This window comes from Dendronephthya gigantea, unplaced genomic scaffold, assembly GCF_004324835.1.
Source record: "Dendronephthya gigantea isolate DGI-Jeju-01 unplaced genomic scaffold, DenGig_1.0 000105F, whole genome shotgun sequence".
In the NCBI taxonomy this organism is placed as follows: domain Eukaryota; kingdom Metazoa; phylum Cnidaria; class Anthozoa; order Malacalcyonacea; family Nephtheidae; genus Dendronephthya; species Dendronephthya gigantea.
In genome coordinates, this window is record NW_021163115.1 from 682,482 (window position 1) to 693,939 (window position 11,458).

At 34.6% G+C, this 11,458-nt stretch overlaps 1 protein-coding gene across 1 annotated transcript; it reads right to left on the reverse strand.

Moving 5' to 3' along the window:
- Window positions 1-351: 351 nt before the first annotated feature.
- On the reverse strand, window positions 352-10,439 carry LOC114534733 (EGF-like repeat and discoidin I-like domain-containing protein 3; the record flags this gene model as incomplete). The annotated part of the gene is given in 6 exon segments (XM_028556200.1): window positions 352-399; window positions 4,933-5,258; window positions 6,216-6,335; window positions 6,607-6,726; window positions 7,448-7,567; window positions 10,346-10,439. Coding segments are annotated over 6 exon segments (828 nt in total), but the record flags the coding sequence as incomplete, so codon positions are not given.
- Window positions 10,440-11,458: the final 1,019 nt, after the last annotated feature.

Genomic DNA, 11,458 nt, shown 5'->3' on the forward strand with positions numbered 1-11,458 from the left:
TAATTAAGTTCTAATTAATGCGCGCGCCCTAGACAAGTATTTGACTAAGAGACACCGAAAAGAGCACGCCACGTACTATTAAGTGGCTTTCCCTCTTGGACGATAGTTTGATGTTTATAAATTTCAATAGATTCTCTCATTTTACGAGAGACAGTAAACTTATCGTTTGCTAAAATGGTAGCATCGTTCCATTTAATGCGATGATCATAAGTCCATGCATGGTGAGCTACTGCAGACTTATCCAGTTTACCTTTCTCGCAGTTCGTCTTATGTTCTTTAAGACGTATTGAGAGATTTCTACCGGTCTCTCCAATGTAAACCAAACCACATTCACATGGAATGCGGTACACACCAGGTTTCTGTTGTTCATCGACGCCATCCTTGTGTGTGTAAAGAGCGCGAAACAATTTGTTATTGCTAGAATGGTAAACTTGTATTCCAACTTCTTTTAAAATCCTAACGAAATGAATGAATGGTTATCCTAAGAAATTCATAGAACATGCTATGAATGAACAGCAAAGACAGAGGCAAGACACAGAATATCTATCCTCTGTCTGTTTACCATATATTGGCCCAGCTTCATATAAAATCGTTAGGATTTTAAAAGAAGTTGGAATACAAGTTTACCATTCTAGCAATAACAAATTGTTTCGCGCTCTTTACACACACAAGGATGGCGTCGATGAACAACAGAAACCTGGTGTGTACCGCATTCCATGTGAATGTGGTTTTTACATTGGAGAGACCGGTAGAAATCTCTCAATACGTCTTAAAGAACATAAGACGAACTGCGAGAAAGGTAAACTGGATAAGTCTGCAGTAGCTCACCATGCATGGACTTATGATCATCGCATTAAATGGAACGATGCTACCATTTTAGCAAACGATAAGTTTACTGTCTCTCGTAAAATGAGAGAATCTATTGAAATTATAACATCAAACTATCGTCCAAGAGGGAAAGCCACTTAATAGTACGTGGCGTGCTCTTTTCGGTGTCTCTTAGTCAAATACTTGTCTAGGGCGCGCGCATTAATTAGAACTTAATTAAATGAAACCGTTTAATTAATAGCGCGAGCAAACTAATCACGACTAACATGATATTTAAGTGACGCGCAAACGTGTATTCAAGTAATTGCACTGATGAAGGTCCGGGTTAACGGACCGAAAGCTTTGCAGTATTTAATACTTACGTGGTGTACCTACAAGTTATTATAATTAGTGTTGAATCTGTTTCCCATAATTCCTGGTCGGAATGTTTATTCCACAAACCTCCAAATTTCAGACATTATATAGAATATATAGTACCCGATTTTGTGTCCTTATTTCAATTATTGACACTACAGTGCTACTACCACTTGAAGTGGGTCCACTATACAATGAAAATTACGAATTTAATGTAATTGATCCTGAATTTTCAAAATCAAAAGTGAGCTGTGAGCGTTGAATTTAGGTTTTGTGGAATTGAAAACCCTCACGGTAACGGTTGACGATGTTGCACAATACATATTACATACAAAAGAGAGGTGTGAGCGTTGAATTTAGGTTTGGTGGAAAACGCGTACTTTTGACTGCGGACTCAAGAGTGTTCTCTTCAGTTATAGCAAAATATGTAATGGTTTGCTTGTGAGAGCATAATAATTATTAATCACTGCATGTGTATGCCTATATCCCGCATGCTCAACAAAACACCGATCAAAAAACGTCTATTATTTATAGCCACGTTACTATTTATTAGGGTTATAAATTGTATAATTTGTTACAAATTAGTTAAAGTTTGTGAATTTAAAATTCAAACTGTGATCATAACCTTGTACCCATGGTGCTGTGATCATAGAACTTTAACAGCGTAAGCGGGATTATAGTTGCTGCGAATAGGCAGTTAAGGCAGTTAACCTTGTAAGGGACTTCGTGTCCTATTGTTTTTCTGCCTAGTATAAATGTTATGTTGTAATAACGTCTATACTGAATTTAATAAATTCAAATTCAAATTCAAATAGGATGCAACAGCTTCCTATTTAATAACATAAAAAAAAATAAAAATTTTGAGCGAATTGAAACAAAAGCGTCTCCACGAAGGGCGTTTTGAATCGTGTTAATTAACTTTTAGTATTTTTGCACAGGCGAATATACCAAATCCTACATTCTGATTGGTCAAATTTGACGTATTATGCTGTTAAATTCATCTTCAGCTGAATCATTATAAAAAATTTCAAAATTGCGTTAGCTGTTTTGTGCACGTTTCGTGACTTTCTTAGAAAGAGATAAACGAAAAAATACAGGGTTTTTTTGACAATTCAATACTAAAACAATTATTCGTCTTCGGCAAAAAATCATTAAATATTCCGGGCAGTGCCGGGCATATTGTGACAAATTTAAGAAAGACGTTGCCCGCTTTATCTACGTCACCACTGACATGCCAAATGAGGTATTTTAGAAAATTTTCAAACCCAAAAACCAATTAAAAAGTATTGTTTGGATTACATTTTGGAATAAATTAAGTTTTATGAATAAAAAAGGAGTATACATGAAGGCAAAAAAATTCTGAAACTTTGAAATATTTAACAGTAATTTAATACTGAGAAATATGCCTCAAATTCGAGTTGTTATTTATAATAACAATTTTAATATAAGTATATTTAATCTATATATTTTGCTACAAGTGAAGAGAACACTTTAGAGTCCGCCGACAGCAGTCCGCAGTCCATGTTCTGCACCAAACCTTGAATTTATCAATTTGGAGCGATTTACGAGAGCAAAGAGTCACAATACAATATTCTGAGAATTTTCAAAATTAAAAAAAATCAGATGATCGAAATTAAAATGGTTTTTAATCACTTGATTTAATATTAATCACTCTCTGAAATACACTTTTTTTTACTTAATTACGTTACATGTTTACCTTATTTATTTACCTTACTTATTTACCTTATTTATTTACCTTACTTATTTACCTTATTTATTTACCTTACTTATTTACCTTACTTATTTACCTTACTTATTTACCTTACTTCTTTACCTCACTTATTTACCTTACTTATTTATCTTACTTATTTACCTAACTTATCATAAATATGATCCTGAAGCATGCGGCATGCATTGTTCTATGAAATGAAAAATGTCCACGTGATATAATATCAAATTTAGTAAACCAAATATGCCTATCAGAAGAATTCGATTGTTAACAGAATCGTAATAGGGATCACGTTTTAACCTTGTCACTTGTGCCCTTAAACAAACATTGCCTAAACATCTGCAAACATGTAAATATCGTTTAAATGTTATTATAAAGAAAAAACAAGAAAGAGAAAAGCGCATTACCGTGCAAACGGGCTTCCATTTTCCAATATTTATGTAGCGTTACATCCATAAAATTCTACTCTCATCGAGATATGCATATTCCAAGCCTTTGGATGAATGCGAATGAACCGAGCAGAAATGTTAGGAATCACCATGTGATGGACAATGGAATTCTTGTCAGTGTTGCCTTGAAATACCTGAAGACATTAAAAAATACTCGAGGTTGCTGTAATATCTATCTTCAAATAGCAATATATTATTAAAAACGAAATGGAATTATTGAGCATTTGCCCAAACTCATTCCCCGGAACTGCGATTTTCTCTTCCGAGAAACGAAGGCTTTCGAATAATCAAAATCAAAAATGATTCTGATTGGTTGACGCTGGTATTTTGTAACACAATACATTCCAAAAATTAATACGAAAAGGAAACAAGGGTTTCTGGTGGAAGGTTTGGATTGTCCCAGAGCTTTGGCCGTGGGAGGGGAACTTGTTGCGGCGCCAGAAGTTGCTCACACCATCACGCGCCAAAATTGGCCATCGATCGGGTATTAGACGTTAGTTCCTGGGGGGAGGTGTTTGTCTAAAATAGTTATGGCATTTCTCAGGAAATTTTACTAATCTTGGGATAGAAAAAACCCCGGATGTTTTTATAACATTAGTGGAGTGTGCAGTCGCATCTAATTGATGAAAATAAATATTTCTGACAGGATTTTCTCACTTTATTTTAAAAGTGCAAACCCAAACATCCATGTTCACAAAACATTGATTATTAAAATTATAGGTCCGTTTACAGTTCAGCCACTGAATTTATTGGCATGACACAGCTAAAATTGGTGCACGTGCCCAGTTTTATTAGTGTTCAGGCTACCAATACTAAGACCGAGCGCTGATGAAATTGGCACACGTAACTATTTTAGCCGTGCCGTGCCAATAAATGGACCGTAGTGAAAACGGGGCTTAAAAAGCTTCAACCTTCATTTAAAGCCCGTTTACACTACAATCATTTTATTTGCACGGCACGTCTGAAATGGGTATCCGCATTATAATGCGAAGCCGAGCACGGATAAAGTTAATACGTGGATGCCTATTTCAGCCGTGCCGTGCAAATAAAATGATTGCAGTGTAAACGGGCTTTAAATGAAGGTTGAAGCTTTTTAAGCCCTGTTAACACTACGGTCCATTTATTGGCCCGGCACGGCTAAAATAGTTACGCGTATCAATTTCATCGGTCTTAGTATTGGTAGCCTGAACACTAATAAAACTGGGCACGGGTACTAATTTTATCCTTGCCGTGCCAGTAAATTGAGTGTAGTTTACGTAGCTTTAGGCCTTTTATAGAGCTTGTTTGTAAAGTTTTCGTCTAGGTTATTTTCATGCAATCATGAAAATTAATAAATCATTAAGCAGCTATATACTCTCCGACAGCGTTCACTACATCACTACATTTGAATTTTTTTTTATACAACTAGGAATGCAACAGGGCTTCCTGTACTTTCTTTCTTGTGCTCAAGAACGTATTGTCTACTTGTTCGCCACAACTCTTTGCAACATTTCTCGTTAATTTTTCGTGCCGCAAAAATTTAATGTCAATCTCAAACAAAATTATTTGCAAAAGATAAATATTAGAGAATACCTTGACGGCTTCTTTCTGTTTGTAATTATGAAAAAATTCCCCATTTTGGCTGAAAGAAACGGTGTAACTCTTAACAAACTGATTGTCGTTGTTGTTGTTGCGTCCTTGCGTACTGATTCCTGTGACCAGAGTAGATCTTTGGAAATCAACCTGAAGCCACTGATGAAGATCAATTTTCCCTGATGCCCATGCACCTTTTCTTCCATCTCGTGGGGTAAAATTCAATCTTCCATTAGCCGCGCGATGATTTATATCATGTTCACTTGATGCTGTGATTTGTTCATCATTAATATTACCATTTTCCATCCCGAGAGCCATTTCACACGCTGTGTCAATTAATAAATCGTTGTATTCGTTAGTGATTAAAAATTTTTGACCTCGCGCTCATACATCTATATTTTCTTCTGTTATTCCTCTAATCTGTGTCACTGCTATATATAGACCAATTGCAAAACTTAGTAACCGCGCCTTCGCAATACATGGAAACGAGGCTTATTTTGTAAAAAACAATATTTGTATTTTTATGCAGTACAAAACTATTCGCCGAGTTATATGCCGTTTTTCGCCTTTGTTCTACATATTTTTCGATACCTTCAAGCTTGGTTTCATCGTTGTTATCATATTATTCAGGTGAGGAAGTTTTGCCTTTCAATTGAGGCGTTTTTGTGGTGTTTTCATTAATCTGTTCGGCTACTTTCGTCGGGGAAGTATGGAAAAGGCCGACCTAAACTCAGGTGAAAATTTAGTTTTTTCCAAATTATTCCATCTCAAGTTTTGAAAATATATTCTATTTTTCTCTCTCTGATTTGTGCAAAATTTATGTTTTTGTGACAAAAATTATTGAAAAGTGATTGTCAGATTACATAATTTTCACACCTGATGACTGAAATGGTTTCATTTATTCAAATTTATTCACAAATATCACTGTATTTTTTAATTTTAAACCACAGTAATGCTGTTAAAATGGTCAAAAGTAACTGACTGAAATGTTTTAATGAAGTTTTAATAAAGTACAGACGATGCATGGCTTGCATGCCAACCTGAAGCCAGGCCGAAATTCAAAAGTCGAATTCAAATGCATGTATTTGAGTTTGCATCTGAGTTCTGCATTTGTGTTAGTACAAAACACTATTCTTTCTATCTGCTACCATGCAATAGATGTTTAATAGGGGTTAAAATGTAATACTTGAAAAGGAAAGGATTCCTTTCACCATCGTAAACGGAAATACACTTGCAAAACTCCGGTTTAAATATTTTTAAAATCATTTTGAATATGCGATTACCTTCACAAAAGAAGCCATCTCCACTGTAGTTTGCTTTGCAAGCGCAGTAGTATGATCCATCCGCGTTTGTGCAAGTTGCATTTGAATGACACGGAGCAATTGTTTCGCATTCGTTGATATCTAGGTTTGATATAATTGTACAAATTTACGACATGCTCCCCGTGAATAAATCAATTCCATCAAATTAGCGGGCATTTCTCTCTCTTGAAGAAGGAAAGAAAATTAAACAGATATGTGCGTATAGCTATAGTTAATGGATTTAGCATTTCAAGATCGTATAACATGCACGATGCTGGAGTTGCCAGTCGTGGGCGTTCATAAAGTTTTCTGTAAACATCAATCTTTGTGATATGTTCTATAATGTTCAAAATATGACCACCCTAGAACCTGCCTGTGCAATTTGTTCCATTCCCTTCATAACCAGATAAACACTCGCACGTGTAAGAACCATTAGTGTTCGTACAATTCGTATTTAAACCACATGGATCACCCTCCGCACATTCATCGATGTCTGTTGAAATTAAAAATATTGAGCTTAAACTAGGTTGATATGAATGACAGTACATCCTATTTTTTCGTAATATCAAAACAACAAAATATAATCAATAAATAAGAATATAATTATTCGATAAAATACTTCGTAATCACTACCCTTTGATCATTATTAATTTTAGTGAGTTTAGGTGAATAATAAAACATTATTAGATTCCGTTTTTGCGTGACATTCCTCGTTTGGCGTTATCAGCCTCAGACGGCGGCTTTGGGAAAAAACGCTAACCAGGTTAACGCAATCAGAGCAAGGCAGAATAAATCTCTAGAGCTCAAAATTGTAATCACATTAGTAGATTTTTTATTTTTGCGCAGTAGTATTCGTAGTAATAAGCGTAGTAGTATGATCCGTAAACGTTTGTGCAAGTTGCATTTGAATGAAACGGAGCAATCGTTAAGCATTCGTTGATATTTATGTTCGATATAATTGTACAAATTTACGAAATGTTCCCCGTGAATAAATCAATGCCATTAAATTCGTGGGCATTTCTCTTTTGAAGAAGGAAAAAAATTAAACCGTATATGTGTATAGCTATAGTTAATGGTTTTAGCATTTCAAGATTGTATAACATGCAGGTTGCTGTAATTGCCAGTCGTGGGCGTTCATATAGTTTTCTGTAAACATCGATCTTTGTGATGTGTTCTAAAATGTTCCATAGTTATATGACTACCCTAGAACCTGCCTGTGCAATTTGTTCCATTCCCTTCATACCCAGATAGACACTCGCACGTGTAAGAACCATCAGTGTTTGTACAGTTCGTATTGAAACCACATGGATCACCCTCCGCACATTCCTCGTTGTCTGTCGAAATTAAAAATAATGAGGTTAAACTAGGTTGATATCAATGACAGTACATCTTCTTCTTCCTCAAATTCAATTTTGTCGTAATAAAAAATGAATAATGTGATGATCTAATTTAACGTTATTGATAATTCCACAGTCGCTAAATTAAAGGGAGTTCTAAGCCAGGGATGTATCCCGATGGAAAACCTTTAAGTTTAAAGTGCCTGATGATATCGTATGAATTTTACTATATTTTCTGCCAAAAGCGTCACTTTTTGAACTACATATCTTAGGTGTAAGAACATTTTCCAACTGCTCACTTCGGAAATTAGACGACCTATGGATGATCGACCCCTGAAATTTATTTTGCTATATGTTGGCACGCATATTTCAAAATGAGCAACGAACAGCGTGACAGCTTTTGTAAGACGAGTTCGTGCATGATTTCAAAGAAACTCTTATAAACCGCAAATCCTCTATTAAATTTGGTCTGCATGGTTTATATGAGAGAAACTGGTAGAATAAGATTTACTGCCACCCGAGGTCTGTTTTCAATGCCGATGATGACAAGGCTATCCACGTGATCTGCCATACTTTATGTTTTATAGAACGAATATCAACCCTGAAACGTTTTCGAATATACTAGAAAACGAGAAATCGCCTTCTTGCCAAAGTCTATATCATACTTTTCTTATTTCTTTTTGTATCTAACTTCATATTTGCTTTAGTTTTATCACTGACATCTTATATTTCCCCTCCTCGGCCATGTATAGCTACGAGTGAAGGAAATGGGATGCGGTCTGCTGGATGCGCTGAACGGTCAATATTTCGGCCAATACATTGAATAAATTTACCGTTTCGAACAGAAACTGTAGAAAGTATAACATGAACGTGTACTTGAAATATTGATTGAAAACAAATGATTATTTGGCACATCTTTCTGGAATCTTGAATTAAATATTGATGATGGATCTGAATGCCCTTTTTTATTTTATTTACCCGAATATTGTTGGTTTTATTAAGATCCGTAGAACCGTACCCGAATTTCTGTTGTTATTTTCTCCTTTTTGTTTCTCGTTCTTAGTCTATACAAAATTGATTAATCATGATCAGTATATTATAGTTTGAAACAAGACAAATATTAGATTATTTCTATATACTATATTATTTATGTACTCGATTCTTTCTAAAGCTTTTTTGTAGTTATTTCATGACAACCATAAAATTATTTATCTTATTTATCTATTTATCTAAAATTATTAAGTATATATCGTCATTTGGCGTTAAACCTAAACAATCAAAATTCAAAAAACACTTACAACCTACATTATAAAGTATTAATTTAAAAGGCAAAACAAATTCCAAGCGTTATTTAAAATCATTTTCTTTTACTTTTACGATCCCGATAATTTATGATTAAACATAATCTGAGATATGATCAATCTACAGTCTTTTTTCAAGGAAGTGATACCCGGTTGCCTTAAAAATTGGCAACCACTGCACAACGTTAGCTTTGCTGTTGAGAAACGAACTTAATTAAACCTGTCACCAATCATTTATCACATAATGGGTAAGATTTTCACGAAAGCATAAATAAAGCTGCGCTTAAACATTGGTTCTGTGACGCATAAATGTGAATCGGAGCAAATATACTAGTGCAGTAATTCATTATTTCTACTTTCCTGCTTAGATATCATTTATGTGTTCATTGGCTTTTGTTATTTGGCCATTTTTAAAAAGCGTATACAATTGCCATGTTGATATCGATCAGTGCATGTAAATGCAAACAAAAAGCTAGCAAGCCTCACCGCTTCAATATCAAGCATCAATATCCAATCTCCTGTTTTTACTCTTTCTCTTTCTTTAGTAACATTTGTAAGTTGGCAATTTTCAACATTTTTTGTTGTTCTGTAGTTGAACCCAACACATTTGTCTTCGTCTTTGCATAGATTGTGACATTTTAACATGACATGTAAAGATGTAATATTGTGTCTTGATATTATCTCATGAGGGGGCAATGATGGACGTCCTAAAAATTTCAAGGAGACTTGTTAAAATTTTTTGGACGAAAATTGAATCGGAATTTATATGTATATATGATTGGAATTTAGAAGCCATTTTAATCATGGAGTATTAAAGTGCCTATATCACTTGTGGGATCTTTACGGATTTGAATAGAGCTTGAAAAATTTGTTTATAAGTTCTAAAACCTTTTTTGATATAAATAAATAGTTTCGAAAATACGTCGGTTGGCGGGACTGGGACTCAGGAATGATTTGCAAACACACCGTTTTTTATAATGTAAACATGAAGAGTTTTACTGGCGACATAGTTTGCGCTTTTCAAAAAAAAAATGCGGGAACAGTGCGTTGTGTATGGCTGTAGCAACTGGGCGAGTTTTTCTCAAAATATTTTACGTTATTGTGAGATCGAAGTAAAATTACAATGATTATATTATGTTTGACAAGATCTCGGTTCCTGAGTCCCAGGCCCCCGAGCACGACGGAAATTTAGGCAAATCGTCATGTTTAGATGTAAATATTTCCGAAACTATTCAACTAGGTCAAAAAGGGTTGTAGAACTTACAAACTAATTTTTCAAGCTCTATTCAAATCCGTGAAGATCTCACAAGTGATATAGGCACTTTAAATAAAATACCACGACAATATCTTTTACTAACGAGATTCTCTGATATATAGGAAACCAAAAAATCTCAATGATCAGTTTAATCAAAATTTTAAAATGCAAAATGTAAATGATGAATATCGAAAAAAACAGCACGCAAGGATGACTCACCTTTTATGATTATGTAACTTCGTGGAAAGCATTGGTTTGCAAAAACGTTTCCAATATCAAGCAACAGCAAGCTCAAGGTGGCTGCTACAAGCATCATTTAAATCGTCTTTTGTCTGATTAAAAATATATAGAATGGGAGACGTTTCCTAGAGGTATATGACCAGGAAAAAAACGAATAGAACTGTATCGTGAGGTACAGTATCGTGTTGGTTGTGTTTAAGAAAACTTTAATTACGTTGCTATAACCACAATATACACCTACGTTAATAAGTAAGGGGACTTCTTAAATTATTTGACTGTCTTATAAAATAAAGCGTTTGAAGTGTTCATACTTAGTGCGCCAAATATCATTGAACACACATGCATTTATGCAGTATATCCGCCATTGCGCTCAAAAAATCACCAAAAAACCTAAATTTTATGTCCGTGTTGACATAGATACTTCGAGCTGAAAAGGAAAACACAACGTATCTACTGTGCATTATAACCGAAATACCGCTCTAAAAAATTGTACGACCGAAATGCTCTTAAAAAAGACACAAAAATCGCAACACTGAAAACCAAAATACCATGCACGACTTAATTTCTTCAGGAGAAGAACGATCGACACAATGGGGTCTTGACTGAACTAAAAAACACCGGATATTACTGCAACTGAAGTGTAAATGATAGAAGCATGCAATATAACGTAATTTGCAGTTTTATTTAATTAAAAAACCTAAATTAAATATCTTTTAACTTATGCCGCTCGTAAACAGTACGTGCATTATTATGTAGCCTAGTTTCGACAAACTTAACGGGCGAATTGCAGCCGTCACTTAGTTATTGTTATGACCATTCGCATTATTTTCAGATGATGAGAAAAAGCATGTTTCGCAAAAGATTCGGAGAGCGAACAATTTAACAGGAAAATGACATTCAATTAAGCTACTTTGCATTGATGAAAATGACTTGTTCCTGCACAACACAAATGACAATATTTCGACATTTATATGAGTAAAGAACTAAAGTGTTGTTTGTTTGACGAAAACTTTTTTACTTTTATAACTTTGAACTTCTACATGTCCCCGGAATTCAAGCAGGAACCTACGAAATTAGTCGCATGCATTTATT